General features: G+C 31.4%; 1 protein-coding gene and 1 long non-coding RNA gene across 12 annotated transcripts; both read right to left on the reverse strand.

Moving 5' to 3' along the window:
* Positions 1–4,687: 4,687 nt before the first annotated feature.
* On the reverse strand, positions 4,688–10,749 carry LOC112750941 (uncharacterized). Of its 9 annotated transcripts, none has more exons than XM_029293306.2 (6): positions 10,109–10,749; positions 9,031–9,970; positions 7,918–7,961; positions 7,623–7,744; positions 7,421–7,518; positions 4,688–7,316 (listed from the first exon to the last, which is right to left on the reverse strand). In XM_029293306.2, the coding sequence occupies exons 1-2, from the start codon at positions 10,177–10,179 to the stop codon at positions 9,040–9,042; spliced, it is 1,002 nt and encodes a 333-aa protein (XP_029149139.1). In that variant the 5' UTR covers positions 10,180–10,749; the 3' UTR covers positions 4,688–7,316; positions 7,421–7,518; positions 7,623–7,744; positions 7,918–7,961; positions 9,031–9,039. The 9 variants fall into 9 exon arrangements, with proteins under 9 accessions (XP_029149139.1, XP_072073086.1, XP_072073082.1 ...); XM_072216985.1 differs by having other exon boundaries at positions 7,623–7,821; XM_072216981.1 differs by having other exon boundaries at positions 4,688–4,991; positions 5,068–7,316; positions 9,031–10,748.
* Positions 10,750–14,434: 3,685 nt separating this feature from the next.
* Positions 14,435–19,564, reverse strand: LOC112750945 (uncharacterized). 3 transcript variants are annotated; one of them, XR_011872365.1, is made up of 8 exons: positions 19,419–19,564; positions 19,036–19,113; positions 18,834–18,932; positions 18,658–18,726; positions 17,680–17,729; positions 17,261–17,382; positions 14,771–14,847; positions 14,435–14,654 (listed from the first exon to the last, which is right to left on the reverse strand). It is a non-coding gene; the product is annotated as an uncharacterized lncRNA (long non-coding RNA). The 3 variants fall into 3 exon arrangements; XR_011872364.1 differs by having other exon boundaries at positions 17,261–17,478; XR_011872366.1 differs by having other exon boundaries at positions 19,036–19,118.
* Positions 19,565–24,209: the final 4,645 nt, after the last annotated feature.

A 24,209-nucleotide genomic window follows, 5' to 3' on the forward strand; every position in this document is an offset into this window, starting at 1 on the left:
ACCACTGAGGAGCCCAAATGGCGAGACAACATTGTCATTGCTTCTAGTCTACTTTGTTGAACACGAGGGAGAAGTCCTTGATAGTTCTGCAGCTTCTTCCTGTTGTCAACCATACTCTTCATGATGATTCTTCTTACTTCTTCAGCTAAGGCTAGGATGGGCTTGCTCCTTTCGTGCTTGATCTTTGCGTTGAACGACTCACATGCGTTGTTGCATATGTTATCCACTTTCGGAACTTCATTGAAATGCGCCATCGTCCATGCTTGTTTCGGCCATTTATCAAGATACTCCCAAGCTTTCTCGTTGATCAACTTTACTCTCTTCATGTTTCTATCAAACCCGGTTGTTGTCCTTGACCGAGCACATTCCCACACCAAGTCTTTTAACTCACTGCTACCCCCACTGCTATGAGAAATTGCGCCACAAATGCTACACGCAGAATCGATGGTGAACTCTTGGAAACACTTCCTACACGGCAGGGATTAAACCCTGCACCAAGGGCAAGACCCAAAAAGATATTAACTCAAATTAGTCCTTACATAATATTCATTAAATCAAATTAGTCCCTACAACATGTAATCGTACATCAATTTCATCCTTACCTTCTGCATGTCTGAGATGAATTTGTTCTGTGTGTAGTCTCTGAGATCATTGTGCAGGAGCTCTAGGAACCATTGTCAATTATCCTTGTTTTCCATACTGACAATCACATAAGCAATCACGGAAATGTGATTGTTTGCATCTTGTCCGCATGCTGTCAGTATTTGTCCCCCATGCAGTGTCTTTAGAAACGCTCCATCTAGCCCAATTAGGGGTCTACATCTTGCCTTAAACCCCCTCTTGCAAGCATCAAGACACACATAGAACTGCTCCAACAGAGGAAGACTTTCAGGCATGGGGATGACACCAACTTGTATTGTGGATCCTGGATTGCTAGTTAGTAATTCATTTGCATAATCCCAAACCAGCCCATACTGTGCTATCTCATCACCCTCCACAACGTTTCTAGCTGCTTTCAGAGCCCCAGTGATGCAAGTGCTATTGAGGTACACATTACATTTTCTTACAAACCAATCATACACTTCTCGATGCTTCATAGTCAGATGCTTCCTAAGCTTAGGCACTAGTTTACTAAGTGTCCAAGTTTGGGTGGCAGCTCTATTTTTCCTCCTTCTAGGGCAGGTATGATTATCAACCAGAGTTTTAATTTGCCAAGATAAGTCTTGTTTGTTACATGCACAATAGACTACCCATGGACAATCTTCTGACTTACAAACAGCTCTAACCCTAACCTTATCGTTCTTTGTAAATAAAATATTTCTACCCCATTGGATTGTATAGTCCCTAGTAGCTTGCATAAATTCAGCTTTTGATTTGAAAGTCATACTTACCTCAACTTTCAGGTCTCCAAACTTGGTCTTCTCATTAAATTGAGGATAAATAGCTGGCGAGTCTTCATCAAAGTCTAACTCTTTACCAGAATCGTCTGAGTGCCATGAGTCAGCATCTAAGGCACCATTAAGATCATCATCATCTCCTTCTACATTTGCCAAATCAAAACATGAATGATATAAAACACTTGCCCTTTCAATGAATAAATCAATACCACTAAGGAAACTCTAAACATACCAGAGTCAGAGCTTTCTTCATCTTCAAACCCCTCATAGCTTGAGTCATCAGTGTCTATTTCTTTGTCCCCTAATCTAGACTTAGGAGGCCGATACTTCTCCCTGGCTTCAAACTTCTTGTTCTTTCTTGGTGCACCTTTTTCGCTGTCAGTATCACTGTCACTGCTATACAAATTGTCTCCTACAACTTTGGGAGACCAGTACAACTCATCTTCACCACTTTTATATGAGTCATGAGTGTGAGAATCCTCTTCTTGAATAAGACCTTCCTTTACACATCTTTCAGATCTAGTGACTCTGCACCCACTAGTATTTCCTTTGTTCTTATTAGTTTATGAGTTCTTGGCTGGTTGAGATAATGCTTTGGAATGAGGTGGGATTGTCTTGCCATGAAGGGTGATTTTGGTGGGTTGAGAGTGGAGTTTTGTGGACTACAAGGGAGCCTTCAAGGGCTGAGAGGTAGTTTTCATGGGTTTACATGCTGGTTTGGTGGGCTGATAAGTGGGCTTATTGGGTTTACCGGGCTGTGAGGCTGCCTTGGTGAGCTGAGATTTGGGCTTATTGGGCTGTGAGGCTGCTTTAATGGGCTGCGAATTAGGCTTACTGGGCTGTGAGGCTGCTTTAGTGGGTTGAGAAGTTGGCTTCTTGGGCATTGTAGGGGGCATCTTGGCAGGTTGAGAATGGTGCTTCTTAGCCTTGGAAGTATTCTTCTTCTTGCTACTTCTTGCTTCCAAAAACAATACATCTTCCTCCATATTGTCCACTACACATGACTGTGAGATGCAATTTTCAAAGTACAGGTTGATCAAATGTTGATTCCTCCTACAGTCCTTGCATATTGCAAGCAAATCTGCATCTATCACTAACTTTTTCAATCCGGACGAAAGGGGAACTCCAGGAACTTTCCACTAACAGTCTCCAGCTTCAATGTATCCTAGCTCCTTAAAGTAACCCCTAATAAAAAACACATCGAGTGTGTCTCCGCCAACACCCATCAATACCTCTGTATTATCAGGTTCATATACCATGTCTCCATCCTTCTCCTGTTTAAACATCCCACCATGGTGAAAGACAAATGTCATAGGAGGACCCTCTATCTACAATTACAAACACGAAAACACTATTAAGAAACAGAGCAGCAACAACTATTCTCTAAGTGTCACCAACCACTAAACCCCCTTTGTACCAATCAACCATTACCCCAAAATGAACATGCAACAGAACCATCACTAAAATCAAACACTCCTAACTAAAAACCATCACAGAGCCAGTTAAAGCAACACATTCGAATACACTAAAATGATAAAAGAACATTCACACAAACCCTTGCTCACCCCAAACCCTAGTCTAAATCAGACAAATACTAAGATCGCAACATTAGGAATACATCATACCACATTATAGCTCAAAAATCATGCAAAAAGTTTCATCGTTATCTTCCACCGTTACTATGGCTTCTTCCACTATCAACGCTGCTCCAGGATAAGATCAACTCTGCGTCCAGTAGCGACAACTCCTCTATTGTGATCGTCAACCAACACTAACGAATGTTGATGGCAGGTTCAGAACTTGTGTGAAAGGCTTAAGGCATACCTTGAGGGAGACGATGCGTTTTTTAGCGAAACAGAGAGAGATGGTGATATGAGAGGGGAGTAAGACTTTGCAACATTTGAATCTCTCTTCTGAATACTAAACGACAACGTTTCAAGTCTGGGAGAGCATTGTATCAAAATGACGTCGTTTTGCTTGTGTGCCACGCTGGCCGTTAACGACACACGTAAGCGACCGTTTGCCAACTCAGCGAGAGAGATGACGGAAGGACGAACGTGACCAAGTCGTGTATCTTTCGGGGACGATTTCGATTAATTTTATCTTTCGAGAACCAAAATGAAAATCGGGATATCTTTCAGAGACGATTTTGACTATTAACTCGACATAATAATTAGATGTCTCCAAACTCCACGCCTGTTTTATTTTTATCAACTTTATGAATTGGACCTAGATACCAAATAAATTATAAGGCTTCGGGGAGTAATGGTTTCATCATGCTCGAGAAAAAAGGTGACCCATCAAATAATAATAATAAAAATTTAATTATTTTTTTAGTCTTTGTAATTCTATCAAATTTTTAATTAAGTTTTTAAAATTAAAAAAATTACAATTAAATTTTTATATTAAATAAAAGTTTGTAATTAAATTTTTATTAGTCATTATTTAAAAAAATATAATAATTCTAAAATATTAACTTTTAAAACAAATAGTATTTTTTAACAAAAAAAATAGAGATGATCTAATTAAAAATTTTAATCTAGTATATGAATTTAATTACAAACTTTTAAATTATAAAAATCTAAATAAAAATTTGATAAAATTATAAATACTAATAGAATAATTAAAGTTTATGGTTTAGAGAATTTGTTGAGTAATATAATATTAAAATAGGTCGAATTAGTGTGTTTGAAGTGATTAGCATCACACCTACCATAATTTTGCTGGTACACTTAATATACACCTATTTATAAAATTTTGTCCAATTCTATATATTTTTTTTGGATAAAGTGAAAGACCAAAAATATTTAATATTATGCTAGGAAAGAATATTAAAAAATTTATACTTAGATATTTATTAGTTGTTATCAAGTGCAACGAGACTCGTTCGTTTTGGTGTTCCAAATTTTTTGTTTTGTTGGCTGCTACTCTATTTAAGATTAATAGTCCAACAAAATTCGAACTTTTTCTTTTTAATATTATATTATTAAGGGTGAAATCATTTAAGATGAACCAAACCATGTGATAAACACTACTATGGTTATGTACAAACCATTAGTGACGTTTTGTATTTCTTCTATTAAAATAATATTTTTTATTATAAAATATTACGAATGTTTTGTGCTACTACCACAACCGTATAAAACACCAAAATAATCAAATATTTTTGTATTTCACATTAAAATTATTCATATATAAAAATTTTAGCCACAAAATTCATGTATATGAATCTTTGTTTATTTGATGCTGAAATTTTATTATTATTATTATTGGGATGGGGGCTTGCTTGCTTCGATGAGAATATATTATGAGATTTCACGTCATCAATATTATAGTATCTTCAATATATTAACATTTTTTGAGACAAAGAAAGCAGAATAGATTCTGCAGAATTGGAAGAAGATAGTATTCTTAGATATGAATTCTATAACAATCTGAATAGTAGTTTTTTTTTTTTTTCTTTTTGGTCATTACACTACTCACACACCCACACTTTGAGGTTTTAGTACTCAAACCTCTCCTCAGTCTCAGCTGGAGTTTGAATTTGGTGTAACTTTATTAAGAGGCAATATGATTGTCATTTGGTTTAAGCCTCTGCTGCATAACAATATGAATAGTTAAATCGCTACATAGTTGTATATTCGGCAAAACAACTTACATCTGTAAATACCTGCTGGGATTATTCACGACTGAATAAGGCTAATAGGTATCCGCAAAATTTTAGGATCAACCCCGCGAATAAATGGAGAGACAGAAATTAAAATACCTGCTCTACGTGAATGTGAACTTTCCGTGAAGGAAAATTTATTTAAATATCATTATATACATAACAAATACGATAAAAATAATAACATAGAATTCGTACTATAATGACAAAAATTACATAACATGCATAGATTATGGTGGCTGAGTAAGTCACATTGACAAAAATTAATGTAATCGACTTTTGAAATAAAAATTTACCAAACAAAAAATTTTAAAGTAAAGCATGAGTATTAAATTTGAAAAGAACAAAAAAAGGTACGAAGATACCAGACGTATAGTACTATTATTGGAGTCCTGAAAGTGTTCACCATCGTTGAATGATGGTGATAAAAATTATTTGGAGACAAATTATGAATGAACGATGATCGAAAATTAGGAATTAGAAGGATATGTGCAGGGAAAATTAGTATTTGGAGGCAAAATTAGCGAACACTCAATGCTAATTTTTCTTCAGATATCGAACCAAATTTTAGTTTAAAGATAAGTGAAAATGATAGCGATATGATTAAAGATCCTTTGAGAAAATGGAAGCAAACATAGAAAATAAAGCCAAGTAAACTCAATAAGAATAAGATAGATAGGTATTTGGAAGATGATGTAACCAAAGATTCTAATAGATTTGATGTATTGAGGTGGTGGAAAAGAAAAACACTCAAATATCTTGTTCTCATGACTAGAAATATATTAGTGATTCATGTTTTTACTATAATATCTGTTTCTACTATATTGCATTAACTAGACTATATCTAAAGTCACATGACATTATTATTAATTTAATTCAAATTCAATAATATATAAGACAATAATAAACAATATAATTCAACTTCAATAATATAAAAAATTAGTTACATGTAAAACAATATAATAACTTCTTATAAATTGATTAGGTGAAACTTAACCTATGATATCTTGCAGGACCTAATACTAGAAAATTAACAATAAATAATAAATTATCATATAATATTGACACAAAAAATTATCATATAATATTAGTAAATTTTATATTTACATTTCATAATAAATACTCCATATAAAATATACTAGCGGTCACAATTTATAGCGCCAACAATTACCAGCACCAAAATTTTTAATTTAGTTAACCATTTTTTCTTCTGCTCCAAGGTAGAATCGCAACTTTTTAATGACATAACAAAAGTTAAATTACCTATGCCTACAAATGGTAAAACCTGAAAAGAACTGCATTGTAGATTGCATAACGAAAACTGAAAAAAATAAAAAATAAAAAATAAAAAATACTATTCAACTTGAGCTCCCATTTTGTATGTCAGTGAAAATGAACAAAGAATTGGTTAACTATATTAAAATTTTCCCTTTCTGTAGAGTCTCAAACAACTCTTGATGAACTTGCAATATCCAAAACACATTGTATATCATATACTCTCACCATAAAGCAAAATTATTCCCTTCGCAGTATCAAATGTTTATTTGGAGTACTGTTTGCTTAAGTCTACAACTGTTTTATGCAGCACGCACCACACAAAGTTAGAATGGAAGTATATAAATGAAGAACCAAATTATAATGCAAAGATTGGCTTTGCAAAATTTATAGCAACAGCAATATTTCATCCGTTTGAGATGAAGTGATTTTTGAAGTTTAAAATCTAGTGAGTATGGATTCAACAAGAAACCAAATTAGTTGAGAAGAACTCTAGTGTCTCACAATTGATTCCGTAGGGGCCAAATACAAAACAAAGTATAAAGGAAAATTCACACTAGAGAGCTTCAGCATAGTTTGGATTAATGTGTAGCCAGTTAAATTTATACATATAACATGGTAGATTGGTATTTACCCATATGTAAATGGAGGACTCTTGGATCAAAAATCAACAAGCATTATCTACTCAGATGTTAATTCCTACTAACTCACAACTAATTTGGGTTAATCAACTCCTAAACGAAAACAAGCAATGGAACCAACAGCTCATTGCAGAACAATTCAGTACAGATATTGCACAGAATATTTTACAAACTGAAATTGGGGAAGGGGAAGATTCAGTTACCTGGCCAAGGGAGAAAAAGGGTTGCTACACCGTGGCTTCAGGATATTTACTGGCGCACTAGTTCTACCACCCTCCACTCGATCTGATGCCACTCCACTGCCAGCAGAAGAAGCTCTGGACTTCTATTTGGGACCTGAAAGTGCAACCGAAAATAAGAATCTTCCTCTGGAAAGTAATGCACAAGGGATTGCCGGTGAACCAACACCTCCATGGAAGAATCAGAACAATACCACCAACCTGTCGAAGATGTACCGCGATGGAAGAAACAGTCCAACACTGCATAATTAGCTGTGGTCAGTCATGGTCCACTTGGCTCAGATCCGAAATTGGAGCCCCTGGAAGTCAAACGGACCAAGAAGTATGGCAACAGTGGATAGAGTTAACTGAGAAGTTGAAAAGAAGCAGAAATGGCGTGAAGAAATTGAGAGAAGCTGCAAACCTGATGTGGGAGATATGGAAGGCTCGCAACAGATTCATGTTTGACGGTGAAGAGTTCGATGAGGCTTGTGTCCTTGAACGAGCCAGAAGGAGTGAATCAGAATTCCAAGCGTGCTTGCTCAACTGAGGAATGCGAAGAAGATTAGAAATGTCTGAAGAAGTTTTCACTTTACTCTTTCCTTCCCTTTCAATGTTGTTTCCTGATTTAGATAAGTTTTGTTGGGAAATCTCTCTTTTAGTATTGTAAGTGGTCCATCGTGGACCCAAATCCTAATTTTCATGAAATGAAATTCTACCTTTGAGAAAAAAAACAAGGATGAAAGCCATGTCAAGCCTCAACCTAAGTCAACCACCAATACAAGATCAAAATCAGTTTCATAAATATGAAATATTCAGCAATAAAGCTATATCATAGTCAAACATCTAATTGAAAATAAATAATAAATAAATAAATGCAATAATTATGCAAATAAATTTACCAAATAAAATCAACTGCAATTCCAAAGAATTCTATATTGTTTCACTTTTAAGTTTTAACATTCCCATCTCAAACACCACAAAACAAAACTCAAAGCTAGTAACTTTTTTCAAAATGCTAATAAACAGAGACAATAGAATAATGTCTACACAAGAAATAACGAGGTAATTTATCTAAGAATTAACAGAAAAACATTCTCCGAAAAAATACTTCATAATGTACATATTTTCAACAGAAGCAATTTCCACGCAATACAACTGAGTAGCATTAAGAAAATGGCCAAAAATTTTGAGATAAATGAACCATATTAACCTTGACTCAATGTTGCTTAGGTTGATGAAAAAAGGGGACATGCATTTTAGAAGGTGGGTTTATTTTTAAGATGGAAGTGAAAACTATATAGCCGGAGAATAAATCCTTATTACCTACTTAAATTTCCTTTTACGACAATTCCCAGAGGATTCAATCAAATAAACAATAGCTCATGGTTGCTTATGATAAAACAGTCATAGGAATTAGTTTGATATTATATATATATATTTGGTACCTACAAAGTTACGGAAAAATAAGTTGCACAACAGAATAACAGAGAACAAACAACAAAACAAAATTTTCAATCATTTTAGTTTTGCTTAGTTTGTAGCATGATAAATATATGATCTCAGAGAATAACAGTAAAGAACACTCGATTGCTATAAACAGATCTTAAACACTAAATCTGTAAGCTATAACTAGGAATATAATCTAAAGAATCAATAAAGTAGTGGAATTAAAAAGGATGATAGCAATTGCAAAAATCGAAAGTGCAAAATTATATTGATGTCATGGCATTGCCAAAGTCCTCTGACCCGACAGACACAGAATTTACAAAACTATGATACATATTCAGCAACAATGAGATGCAATTTCAATTTGAGTTGATGTATCTTACCTTCTTTTATCAATTCAATAAGCCTCTAGCAACCATTTCCTGAAGAAGTTTCTCCGCCATGTCATTCTCATCTTTTTCAAACAAAGCACGGATAACAGTTTCAAAAGTCACAGCATCTGGTAAGAAACCATTGCCTTCCATTTTTGACAAGAGTGCCAATGCTTCTTCAAACAAGCCCTCTTTGCAGAGCCCATTGATCATAATATTGTATGTCCTCACATTTGGACGATAGCCTTTAACGGAAAGATCTTGAAAAATCTCTTTTGCATCTATAAGTCTTCCACCTTTGCATAGGCCATCTATAAGTATATTGTAAGTGAATATATCTGGATCAATGGCACACTCTTTCATTTGATTGAATAACATAAATGCCTCGTTAGGTTCTTGGTTTTTGAACATCCCATCCAACAACGAATTGTAAGTGACTACATTAGCGGGTTGACCTCTATGATGCATCTCGATAAGAAGCTCCAAAGCACGGGAGATTCTCTTTGATTTGCTCAAGCCATCAATAAGAGTGCTGTAAGTTACCGTGTCTGGAACCAAGTTCTTGCGACGCATTTTTTCAAAGAGATTCAAGGCTTCATCGACCATTTTACTTTTGCAGAAGCCATTAATCATGATACTGTAACTTTGAACATTGGGTAACACTCTAATTTGGGCCATTGTGTTGAATATATATTTTGCCTTATTTACCTGATTAACCAAACAATATCCATCCATTAAGCTGGTATAAGTAACTACATCTGGTTTCACACCATGTTTTGCCATTACTGCCAATACACTCTTAGCATCTTTGATCTTTCCTTCCTTGCATAGCCCATCGTTCAAAATACTATAGGTACGAACATTTGGAGTAACGTTTCTAAGCACCATATCACTTAACAAATCAATGGCTTCCTTATATTGACCCTCGAGACACAATCCAAAAATGAGAGAACTGTATGTGATAACATTAGGAGAAATTCCCTTAGCAAGCATTTTAGAGTATAAATGAAAAGCCTGACTTACAAGTGTATCCTTGCAGAGGCTATCAATAATTGCGCTGTACATGAAGACATTAGGAGCAATGCCATACCGTGGGATCTTTCTCAACACTTGAATAGCAGCTGATGTGACTTGGTCGAAGTGAAATCCATAAGCCAGCATTGTGGCATGAAAGTGCAGTGCTTTTTCAACATCCCCACAGAGACAGAGGCCTTTCAGGTTACGGCATCAGGCTGAAAACCCATCCTGAAAATCTTGGCGAAAGCAGAGAAAGCAAGCGTCATACGACTCATGGCGCAACAACAATTGATTAAGATGTTCAAAGTAACCAAGTCGGGAGCGATTCCCCTGGCTTGCAATTGCTGAAAAAGGGAAATGGCGGTGGGGAAATGGTTGGTCTTGGCAAGAGATCCCAAAATCTTGGTGAATTGGATGATGGATGGAGGGCGACGCATAGAGAGCATGCGAGTGAAGGAATCAACAGCTTCATGAACTTCACGAAGGGATGGGGGCTCAGAATGAGAGTGAAGGGATGAAGAGGAAGGGAAGGAAACAAAATTAGGGATTCGGAGAAGAGAATACCTAAAAATCAAAGTGATCGTTGAGGTTGAGGACGACAACATTTTAGTGATTCGCACTTTCGCTGTTGTCTAAGTTTTCTAACACCCCCCATACTAATGAAAGGTCTCTAGACTCCAGTCCCGTTTTACTTGGTTCTATTGATTTTTTTTTTTATCAATTTTATGAATTGGACGTATATACCAAATAAATTACAAGGCTTGGGGGTTACTGGTTTCATTATGCTCGAGAAAAAAAAGGTGATCTATCAAACAACGACGCAATAACAATAAAATTTAATTATTTTGTTAATCAAAATTTTGGAATCTAAAAAATTATAATTAAATTTTTATAATTAAATCTTTATTAATTATTATTTAAAGGTTAAATTATATCACTAATTTTTATATTTTTTACTAAAATTACAAATTAGTCTTTACATTTTAAAAATTTATAATTAAATTTCTGTACAAAATATAATTTTGTTGTAATTAAGTCTTTAATAACATTTATCATAAAAAAAATGCACATTTATTAAAATGTTCTTTTCTTCTTTTTTTTCTCTTTTTTTTTTCCTTCTCTTGCATTTTTGTTCTTCTTTAACAATAATACGACTTTAACAACAACAATGCCGAAATCATTGCTGATGATCAAATTTATGAACACACAGTAAAAACTAAAATTAACGAAAATTATACAAACTATCACGATAATATGAACTATTATCATGAATGAACTCAATTCAATTCATTCCAATTATATTTAAATTATCAATAATTAAAATCTTTCTCTCATCATAAACAAAATCCTTCTCTCTAACAACTCAATTTTACTAATCAAATCCCTCATAGTAAAAGTCACAAAAAAAAAATCCCTCATAGTATGTCTTTGGATCCCACCCATAGACACATACCGATCCAAGAATTTACGATCCATCAACGTCTTTTCCTCCACTGCTCCAACACCATCACCGCCATCAACCTCAAACGCACCATTTTGGAACGCAGGAAGCTCCTCATCCTCTTCCCTTTCCATAACGTCTGCCAATGCCTCACCGCCAAGCCGTTTTTGAAATTAATGGTGGTAGTGTCAGAAACACGACGTTATTTTGGCAGAATCAAAGACTTTCATTGGCGTAGGGACTAATTTACAATTTTATTAAAGTATAGGGATCAACTGTGTAATTTAATCTTATTTAAATTTTTTAAATAATTTTAAAATATTTACTTTTAAAATAAATAGTATTTTTTAATTAAAAAAATGAGATGATCTAACTGAAAGTTTTAATCTAGTATATAGATTTAATTACAAATTTTTAAAATATAAAAAATTAATTAAAAACTTGATAAAATTATAAATGTTAATAAAATAATTAAATATAATAATAATAACAACAAAGAGATATGTTATCTTTAGAAAAGTATAACATGGACAGATAATTTTAGGGTTTATGGTTTAGAAAATTTGTTGAATAATATAAAGTTAAAAGAGGCTGAATTAGTATGTTTGAAGTGGTTAGCATCACACTTACTATAATTTTGCTGATACACTTAATATACACCTGTTTATAAAATTTTGTCCAACTCTACTATATATTTTTTCGAGTGAAGTGGAAGACCAAAAATATTTAATATTATGCTAGGAAAGAATATATTAGGAAATTTATACTTGGAGAATATTCATGCTCTAACAATTAATCAGAGTTAATTTTTGTTTCTATCTCTTGATAATTGTTTATTTATATTAAAAAAATTATCAAATAATATTGACAAATCAACTTATTATTAGAAAAAAATTGAATGGAATAAATAAAAAATTGTCACCTAATAAAATATTGCACCCATAGCTATTAGTTATTATCATTAAAATTAGAGACGCTAAATAATAATTTTTTACCAAAAAATAATGACTACTCTTTAGGTCTATTAATTTCAATAATTTTTTTTAATGTGAATTCATTTAAGGTTTAATTATTCTGTTGATCTTTATAGTTTCGCAAAATTTTTAATTAGGTTCCTATATTTTTTTTTCCTTTTTAATTTGGTCCCTACACCAATTTTTTTTTTCAATTATGTCTCTCTTGGTAGTAATTGACTTAATTATATAGGGACCCAACTAAAAAAAATTGGTGCAGAAACTCAAATAAAAAAAATATAAGAACTCAATTGAAAAAAAAAATTTGGTGCAAGAACCTAATTAAAAGAAAAAAAAAAGTATAGGAACCTAATTGAAAATTTCGCGAAACGAATTAAACCTTCATTCAACAATATGTATTTCTAAACATGTTTTTTTTTGGTAAAATGTATTTCTAAACATTAAGGACTTTGGGAAGCTTCAAAAATATATTTTTTAAGCTTTTTGACTTATAAAAAGTAGTAGTATTAATGTTTAGTGCAATTTTTAAAATCAAATTGTAGCTTTTTAAGAAGCTATTTAAGAGCTTATAAAAAAATTTAAAAAAATAACTTCTCTCTTAATACTACTACTTTTTATTACATTTCTATAAAATAAGCACTTTTAAAATTAAAAACCGAAACACAAAATAACTTATTGATAAATTACTTTTAATATAATTATTTATTATTTAAGCTATTTTTTTAAAAAGAATTTAATTAAATTATTTACCCAAACTAAACCCAATAGCTACTACTATTTGGAGTCTTGGACATACAATAGAAAACCTGCAGAAGACCAAATCTGAGTCCTGATAAATAACCCCCCCCCCCCCCAAAAAGAGATTCTAATATACATCATTCCAAAAAAAACTCAAAAAGCAAAGAGAAAATATAGGAACAACAATCAATAAAATTAAAAAAAACACAAAAAAGGTCTCGAAGCCCATCCGTAGAAAAACTTCACTAATTATTTATCCTATAGAAGAAACAAAACTTCTGTAACGAAGCAGAAAAGCTGTGCAAGACTTGGTAAATGTATTTGCTCTAGAGTATGCTACTTGTGTTCATCATGTGAAGAAAAAAAAAGTTTCATTAGCATAGCAATAGTCTTTTATTATATCACATTTTCTTTACTTTTTTTATTTCACTTAAAAAATACCGATAAAAATTATATTTTATAGACAACAACTTACATGTAAATATTTTTATATAAAATAATATTTAAAAATTATTAAATAATTTAATAAATTTTACTAAATTATTATTTAACAAAAATTTTAATTATTAATTTTATATAAAGATAATTTAATGTAAGTCTATTTTATAACATTAATTAAAAAAAAACAAATTGAAAAGATATATTTTCTCTTTGAATAAATATTCAAATTGGTCCCTAAAAAATTACCCGGTCTCCAAATTGGTTCTTGAAAGAAAAAATTAATCAAAATTGTTCCCAAAAAATTTAAAAATGGTCACGTTAGTTCTTCCGTCTCCCCTCCGTTCATTCTGTCAGTAACGACGTTAAATCTTACTTATGTAGTCGTTAGTGTGTTATATCAACATGACAGGTTAGTGCAGAATGGCTGATGACAAGATATATTTAGAAATTTTTGTCAAATTAGTCCTAAAGAGAATAAACCCTAATCCTTTATCCTCGTTAAATACCATTGTTGTTGAACTACATCATAGGCAGCATCTAGTTGGCCGGAGTCTAGACAAGGATACAATATGGTTGAAAACTATGCATAATATAATATATATTACTGCTAATAACTTATAATCCTCTTGCTGCTACCTTCATCTTAAAAGCCAGAGATTTTGACTAAACTTCAAAGCTACTTGGTACTGTATAGTGTATCAAAAGAAAGTTGATGCCTTTGGCCTTGGGCTATTTAAACTCTATATTTCTTTCCGTGTGTGTTTTTGAAAGATTCTTGAAGATGAAAGTTGAAATTAAAATGATCTGAAAAATGTAAAGTAGCCTTATAAAGAATGATACAAAGAATGTACTCATAATAAATAAATGCAATTCATATTACTACTACATACATTCTGAAGCTCTCGTTACATTCGTGGAGAAGCGAAAATGGGGTGAAGTAGGCAGACAATTTTGGGCAAAAACGTCTCCTTTGTATTTCATCAGTTGTCTCCTAAGAAATCTAGCATTGCCACAATTTTTTGGAACTACAAAAAAAAATTGAAAATAGTTATTTTAATGACTAATGAGAGAATGATCACAGAACAAGCCATATGAACAGGACAAGTAATATAGATTCCAAACAAGATAATATGATACTCACTTGAGTTCATTTTAGAATCCATGTCTATGTGGTGAGGTGAGTAACACATAGAGTGCTAAATTCTATCAGCATACTTTCTGCAACCAAATTAAAGTTGATACGAAAAGTTTCTTGAAAAAGAGGTATTTGTCAACATAACTAGCATGATCAAAGGATAAAATTAAATTACTAAATTTCATTCATACACAAAGGACGAAAGTAAATTAATTAATATATACTATTATCGTATATAAATTTCTCTAAATTAACCTTAAGATAATCAGATATTGATACAATTATACCAAGAAACAATCAAATTATAACAACAACCCTTTCTAATGTCAAGTTTAAGCATTTAATTCTGAGCTGCAAATGTAAATTAACCGAAGAAACATTAGACAAGGAAGTACCTTTTAATAACCTTTTACTTTTCCCGATAAGATTTAACAAGCACTCGAGACCCACGAATATAATGGGGATTCCCTTTGTCTAAAATGGTTTTAACCGTTTGTGGATCAATAAACGTCACAAAGCCAAACATCCTTTTTTGTTGGAGGTGAGAATCAAAGACGAAGGATTGGATTAGAGAGATGTTCTATTTTGAGAAGAAAGATGGAATAGACCATAATGAAAAAGGATTGAAAAAGGTGACCAAAGAAAACAACACCTTTGAAGCTTTTGTTGACTTGTGACACTAACGGACAGGTAAGCAAATGTTGACGTTGTTTGTCAAATAACAGACAAAAAGACTAACGTGAGTATTTTTAAATTTTTTGGGGACAATTCTGATTAATTTTATTTTTCGAAGACCAATTTTAAAGATCGAATAATCTTTCATGCATCAATTTGAGTATTTACTCTTTTTCCTTTGTTACTACAATTAATCCGTTTGAATTGGCTTCTCAATTACTTTTCTAAAAGAAAAAGAAATGTTGACTAAACTAACAAAAATTTATGTTTGATCGGCTAAAAAGGTCATTTTAAAAGATAAAAGACATTTAATTTTAATATACAGAAAATATAAATTATTTTATATCTTAAATAACTATTCATATTATTTTTACAAATATAACATCACGTATTAAATATATGTATATAATAAAATACTAAAGCACTTTTATACTTTTTTTTTTCCATCAAATTTAAACAAAAGACATTATTTTTACGAGTTTGATAAAAATATAAATAATATTATTTTTTAGCAAGAAAGGTGAAGAAGTTATGCTTTATTTAGTAAAATTTTTACTTTTTTTTAAAGTAATTTATAGAAATTAACTTTTAAAAGATAACATTTTAAAAATTATAACATTTATACTTAATAAATTAAATTAAAACTAATTTTCAATAAATATAAGTAATAATAGCATTTAGTAAATAATTTTTAAATTTTAAAAATACTATAATATACATTAATATAAAAATTATATTTAGATATCAATTAATATATAAGATTATATTAGATTTTTTAATTTTAATATGCAAAATTATATTTGAAAAATTCCATCTTAAATGCTTTTAAAAACACTTCTATCTTTTAAAATTTGCAAGTACAAATACATAATCTTTCTTATATACCAAATGCAAAATAAAAAATTTGTGTTTTTAAATGAAAAACACTTTTTCAAAAAATTTTACCAAACCAAAGCGTTAGACGTAACACTTGGACCCATCCAAATAAAAAAATGTAAAACAAAAAAAGAATAAAAAGCTTATCCAATTTGCATTTCCAGCACCAAACAATTTCCATGCACTATCAATTTTTTTTTTTTTTCCATTCAAGCTACAACTGCAACATTTCATAATTTATGCACATTAAAATTTAGAATTGATTACAGCAAAATTATAAAGAATTGTGTACACAAACAAATGGTACAAACTGACAATGACTCCACTGAAAAAAAAAAAGTAACTGGGAAGAAAGAAAATAAAAAAAAAGAAAAGAAAGGGTCAAGACTGAAAAGAATCAGAGCCTCATAGGACTGAATGAGCAAAAATACTATACAACTCGTCAAGTCCCTAGTTTTCAACCAAGTCTTCTAGTTTAAAAATGAGGAGTGCTAGGGGGCAGCAACTTTTGTGATTTGTAGCCATCAAATAACCATCAATGATGATTTTAATGGTGTGAGATTGGTGTGAAATTTCATCCAATGGCTCACATTTCTTTGCTGGTTACATGCTGGCTAGAATTTGAAAAAGTTGCTCGCCTCCTAGACTTTTCCTTTAAGAATTGTGTAATCAAGTCCTTATCATGCATAAAAATCTTTAAGAGCATAAAAATCTTTAAGAGAACGAGTCGTCATTAAGGGGTTTCTTGAAACTGGCTTGCACTTTATAAAGATTTTTTATTAAAAAATGGTTATATTGAAACAAAACTGTACCTTGGCAAGATCAAATGTGTATTTCCTTTCATGTGATTATTCATATCAGATAGAACAAGTGGTTTTCAGAATGCTATAAGCAAGAGTTCTGATATCTTAGAATACGGATAAAATGATTGAAGAGTACACTCACGTCTGCCAGCATTGATTGATAATATCCGTGATAGCAGGATCCATATCATCTGTAATGACAAGGCAACAATGCTAGAAACCGACAGCACACACAACTTGCATCGGATTCATTCCACCCCAGGGCTGTTGCAAAGTAGAGAGCTCCCATAATATGACTCAAAGTATAAACATCGCACCGGGATATCCAATCACCACTTGTTATCATAAAATTATGAATGCCTTAAAAGGGTGGCAAAACCAATGAGAAGAACGACGAGACAAGGAAGCCAAAGAACAACACTTATATGTAATAAAAACTCCAACTTATTTTTTCCTATGCCAGATGATTCAGGTCAGAGAGGAACACAGACTATGAAATCCTCCTCCACAAGCAAAATAAAGAAAAATTTAATGACGAAAACCAATGATAACTGAGCTTACTTTTCATTTGAAGGTTCATTTCTTAATACTTCAGGCACCATCCACTCGGCCTGCAACATGTCATAAAAAATGAATATATTTCAATGCCAAACAAACGCTTAGCAGCAAAACTAAATGCGTGCAGAATATTGAAACTGATCACGCATATGAAAGAGAGGAGCTTGAGGTAGAGATGAAAAGCATGTAGTTACACTAAGGCCCCATTTGGCAATTATCAGAGGACACTGACCTATTTAAAACTCTTACCAAACAATAACTTTAGGCCTCAACAAAATTAAGAAAGATTTGCTCATTTGTTACCAAAGACCATTCATCGTAGTAGAGTGAGTTGGTAAAGTCTAGAGAAGAGTTACAAGAGTTGGTTATGAAAGAACTGTTGGCTGTTAGAACAGTGCCAGCTACATAGGAGAGCTGTTAGTTACAGCTATTATAACTAACTTAAGAATGAACGGACTGTTGTGCCTTTTGTACTAGCTTGCACAGCAAGCTACCCTTCTCTATACATAAGCACAGATTAGTGATAAGCTCACTAGTAATGCAGATCATAAATTTCTTGTCTTTCTCTTCAAATCCTCTTCTCTTTCTCACTCTGTTTTCTTCCTTCTCTCATTCTCTCAAACCCTATTCAATTGACATTTTCTTGGCACATAGAACTTGTAATTGTATTATAAATTGAACATAACATAAGCCGAGGCTAAAGATAGGTATTCATCATCACAAAAGGATTAATATAACATGCCAAACATAATGAATTTTTAAACGGCAAGAAGCTCCTGGTTTTCCAAATTTTTTGTTAAAAGATAATAGCAAATGCCTCCATTTGTGTATGTTTGTATAGATTTAGAAGAATATAAAGCACAACGAACATAAAAAATATGCAGCAAAATGTAGAACAAGAACATGAAAGAACGAATAATTCAGAATGCAGAGGGTATGACACAGTATTTGAGCTTAGAAATAAGGATTATGACAGCTTACTGTTCCTGCAGTTAATCTGGAAGAAAGGAATGTAATGTGCTTCATTCTTTATAAGCCAAAATCACATAACTATACGAAAGAAAAAAAGAAAGGGTGAAAAAAACCAATTAAACCATATCTACAGATAGCATTCAGCATGCTATCAAGAAAATTCAAACATGACAATTAGTTGACACCTTCACAACCCAATTTTTATCAACAAGAAGATTTAGTGACTTCAAATCACGGTGTACAATCACTGGAGTGCAGTTGTGCAAATGGTTTATTCCTCGGGCCTGTAGATTCAAGAGATATATGTCACGTCAACTGAGTTTCACTGATTATGGCAATAATTTGCTTAATGAAACTACATCGCAATAAAAGAAAAACGAATCTTACAGTATCGAGGGCCATCTCAACTGCCTTTGCTCATCTAGTTGATTGTTTGGCAGATGAATTAGTCTATACAAACTTCCTCTGCACTAGCAAATATAAAGTTCAGACTCATTAAAAGTAATCCTTCTAGAACAACATTAATCAAAATAATAAATAAATGTAAAGAAATTCATCAAATAAAATCAAATTCAATTTCAAAGAGTTCTGTATTGTTTCACTTTTAACACCTCCGTCACAACAACACACAATCCAAGAGCATGCGAGTGAAGGAATCAACAGCTTCATCAAGTAATTGGGACTGAGAGGGAGAGTGTAGGGATGAAGTTGAAGGGAAGCAAAGACGGAGAGCGGACTGGGGAACAGAATTTGGGAATTGAAAAGCATACCTTAATTTGATTGGTGAGGATGAGAACAATGACAACATTCTTGCAATCAAAACTCAAGAGGACTAGAGGAGTATGGTAAAATGGAATGCGTTGAGTCGAAGAGTGCTTTCCACCTTACTATGTTGGTTTGCGAGGAAAATAGAAGCAAAGGAAAAGGGAGGAAAGGTAATTACTAATTAAAGAAAATTGATTATTTTTTATTGTTTAGTCAGAAAAAAGTTAGAAATAAAAAGTTGAATAATGTAAAAAAATTGATGGGATTTAATAAATTTTTTTAATATTAAAAGAAAAGGAGTAAAAAATTTGTTATGTTTTTTATTTTTAATAGTATTCTTTTTTTTAATATATTTTATAATATAAAAATAAAATTATTTTTTATAATATTTTTTATTTAAATATATTTAAGAAAAATAAAAATATATTCAATTTTTTTTATTTCTTATTTTTTTTATTTCTTTTCTTTTAACTAAACATATTAGAGAGTGAGAATAGTATCAAATTTATTTTAGATTATTTTTTTTAAGAGAAAATTTTAAACGGCTCTCACAGTGAGGTTTAATAAAAAATTACGGAGTAATTATTTAAATCAGTTCCCAAAAATTTTAAAATTGGACATTTTAGTCCCCAAGAAAAATTAATACACATTAATCTCCAAGGTTTTACAATTATTTTGACAGACAAATCAGTCCCCAATTCATTTTCCGGTAGAATAATTATCCAGATCAGTCCCCAAAAAATTAATGTACAAATCAATACCCAATATTTCTTTTCGTTAGACATAATAATCTTTCGTCCAAAAATATAATAATAATAATAATAATAATAATAATAATAATAATAATAATAATAATTATTATTATTATTATTATTATTATTATTATTATTATTATTATTATTATTATTATTATTAAGTGACTATATATATATAAGAATCTAATGAATAAATTTATCATTAAAAAAATACAAAAAAATACACCTTGTGCAATTAATAATAATAATAATAATATAATAATAATAATAATAATATTATTATTATTATTATTTTATTTTTGGATGAAGGACTGTCATGTCTAATGGAGAGAAATGTTGGAGATTGGTTTATACATTAATTTTTCTTGGAGACTAAAATGTCCGTTTTTAAAATCCTTGGGATTGATATGGGTAATTACTCAAAAATTACGTCTCCAATCCTTAATCTTTATTTCTGTAAAACTAATTAATCTTTTTGTTAATATTTTTTTCTATATTAACGAAATAAACCTGTGTGACATATTAAACTATTGATTTATCTGTTAAAAACTAATTAGGATTGATAGTTTTTTTGTTGCGAGTCTGGTATTTTGGGTAGTTGTTGGGGTCGTTTAGATTTTTTTTATATATTTTTGTTACCGTTTTTAAATACATTGGTTAAATTTATTGTGTAAAATTAAGTAATATTAGTAATTTTTAATTTATTTTTACTTATAAAAATTAAATTGAGAATATATTCATGATTAATGTGTCACATAAATATATTCTGAAGAGATATCATTAACGTGAGGACTAATTAGTCTCACAATGTTAAAGAACGAGGGCCAAAATTGATATTTTTTTTGGTTGGGGCTCCTGGTCCTTAGAAGAAATTTCTAGGGATGGAGATGGATATTTATTCTTTGTTTAATTGTTTCTACTTTTAAAATTTGTCAAAACTAAAGAACTAAGAGATTGGATCTCTTAATTTTTTTTATTTGAGGGGATAAAATGTGATTTCTTACCATATATTTTATAGATGGGATTAAGAGAAAATATCTACTTATCTATCTACTTCTACTTTATATACTAAAATTGGGTTTTTTCCTCAACTAATGGAAGTGAGGTGTCGATTTTTCATTAATCCATTTTTCCGCCAAAATGAATGTACTATTTTCTCTTCTAAGTTTATTTTATAAAAATATCTTTATTATAATTATACTATAATTAGCATTTAAGTAATAATGCATAATTATACTAATTTAGGAAAATATCTTTATTATAGTTATATAAAATCAATACTTAATGCATTATTAAATTACTTATCAATTATCAATCGAAAATATTTTTAATCATTTAATAATAATAATAATAATAATAATAATAATAATAATAATAATAATAATAATAATAATAATAATAATAATAATAATAATAATAAAAAATATGATAATGATATGATAATGGCACTGGTTATTAATAACCAATTTATATTTCTCTAAATAAATTTATTTTAGAAAAATATCTTTATTATAATTATATTACAATATTACAATTAATATTTAATAAATAATGCATAATTATATTAATTTAAGAAAATATCTTTATTATCTATCTATTCTATTCTATTATATAAAAATCGAATTTTTGCATTTAATGATGGAACTGATGTGGCATACTCTTAAGGTGTTTCCTAATTTATTTCATTTAAGTCGTTAAAGTAAATCAATTATAATTAATTAATTATATCAATTAATTAATTTGATTAGACATTCAAATCTCACCATTTATTATAATTTATATGAATTGATTAATTATAATTAATTATATCAATTAATTAATTTGGTTAATTATATTAATTATTTGATTTGATTGAAGTAAATATCAAATTATTTAATAAACAATAAATATAATAATAAAATATATGAATTAATTTAAGGATTAATCTTAGCATACAAGCGATTAACACTTACAAGTGTTACAAGTCCTGAAGCTTACTAACACCTTAAATGCGCTCCAATTGTTACGTACAAGTCACGCGCTATATAACAGAATATTATATCAATCAAAATCAATTAACGCGTGAATAATATAATTTCCAATTTTCAAAAGATTTCGTTACCTTCTTCGAATCTCTTGCCAAGTTTCTTCGTTCTCCTTCTTGCGTTCTTTGCTTGTATTTTCGATCGTTCTTTCTTCTGCGTTTATTACTGATTTGTTCTTCGTCATTCACCTCAGTTTCTCTTACTGTAACTCTAGCTTCATTTTATTTCGATTTTCTGGTTTCTGAAATCAAATTTTGAACGAACCTTGAAGATAATGGATGATTCAACCTCAGATTGTCAGCTCAATCAGGGCGAAGTGGATTTTGAATTTGAATCGAACAAAGTTCCTGAGATTTGATTTAGATTCAGCTAATTAAGATTAATCTGAATTTGATGCAGTTATTCGTCTATGATTGTCTAGCTGAATAATTCGTGAACATAGACTGTGAAATTAATGCGTGAACATAATCTGTGGATTGAATCTAATGTATTAGTTTTGATTAATTATCTGCAATTTATAGCAGACGCTCAGGTGTAGATCAGAACTTTTTGGGTGTATTTTTAGGGAAGTTTGGGTGTATTTTAGGGGAAGTTTGGGTGTATTTACAGTTTATGGTTTTTCTTGTTATTTTAGTTGACTTGTTGTCGTAACGGGTGTAGATCAGGAGTCCTTGGGTGTATTTTACTTTGATTGTTATTTTTTTATGAGGTGCAGAAATTCTATAGTATTTTCTTGTTTTAAACATGTATTTTTGCAGCCCCTCTCTGTTGTTGATGAGCAGCTTGTTCCCAAGGTTGGAATGACCTTTAAAACCCTTGAAGATGCTGACAAATTTTACAAGGACTATGCCAAGGCTGCAGGTTTTTCTACAAGAGTTCAGAGTACAAATAAAAAGAGAAACGAAAGTAAGAATCAATTGATTACATGTAGCAGAGAGGGAAAATGGAAATCTAAAATATCTTCGACCGAGAAGACAAATCCCACAGCTGGTTTAAATTGTCCTGCAAGAATTTATATACACACATTGAAGGATGTTGGTGCTTGGATCATTTCAAAGGTCGTGCTGCATCATTCGCACCCTTGCTGTCCAACGCAAGCAGAGATGCTCAAACAGCACAGGGAACTAAGCATGTCCGTTCGTTGTACAATAGAGAATAATGAGGAGGCCGGTATCAGACCAAGCAAAACATTCCAATCATTCGTTGCGGCAGCTGGGGGTCACCGCGAGGAATTACATCACGAGAGAATTGCGGAATGTTTCGGAACAAGAAGATGCAAAGAAATTCGGGAAATATTTATTGAGAATGAAAGAGAAGAATCAGAATTTCTTTTTCGAGCTTGAACTCAAGGACGATCAATCGATTAAGCTTGCTTTTTAGGCCGATGCAAGGAGCAGAGCTGTCTTTGAGTATTTCGGAGATATTATTTCATTTGACACCACCTACAATACAAACAGGTAATATGATGTTCTTGTTTATGTTGCTAAATTAATTTTGTTCTATGAATCTGCTGCAGAGGTGTATATTGGATGTTCCTTGGGTGTATAAATTCATTATATGGATGTACGTAATGATTTTCATTCTGCAATGTCGTAATTTGTTTCAGGTATAAGTTGGTTTGTCGTTCTTTTGTCGGGGTGAATCACCACAGTCAGTCAATACTTCTTGGATGCGCTTTGATGAAAAACGAAGAAATTGAGTCGTTTAAATGGTTATTTCAATGTTGGCTTCATTGCATGGGGGAAATGCTCCAAAAGGGTTTCTCACCGATCAATGCGCATCAATGAAAAGGGCTATAGAGGCTTGTATGCCAACAACAATTCACCGTTGGTGTATTTGGCACATCACGAAGAAGATCCCAAGCAAATTAAATGGGTACAAGGGACATGCTGAAATTGAACAAGAATTGAGCCAAGTTGTTTGGAACTCTCATAGTAAAGATTCATTTGATAGGAATTGGAATGATTTTCTGCTGAATTTTGGTCTTGTGGACAACAAGTGGCTTTCAGGTAATGTT

The sequence above is a fragment of the Arachis hypogaea genome, chromosome 15 (assembly GCF_003086295.3).
Source record: "Arachis hypogaea cultivar Tifrunner chromosome 15, arahy.Tifrunner.gnm2.J5K5, whole genome shotgun sequence".
NCBI classification, from domain to species: domain Eukaryota; kingdom Viridiplantae; phylum Streptophyta; class Magnoliopsida; order Fabales; family Fabaceae; genus Arachis; species Arachis hypogaea.

What these genes read in the sequence shown, in the direction of transcription:
- LOC112750941 (XM_029293303.2), bottom strand. Translation starts at nt 10,179, where the DNA reads ATGCTGGCTTATGGATTTCACTTCGACCAAGTCACATCAGCTGCTATT.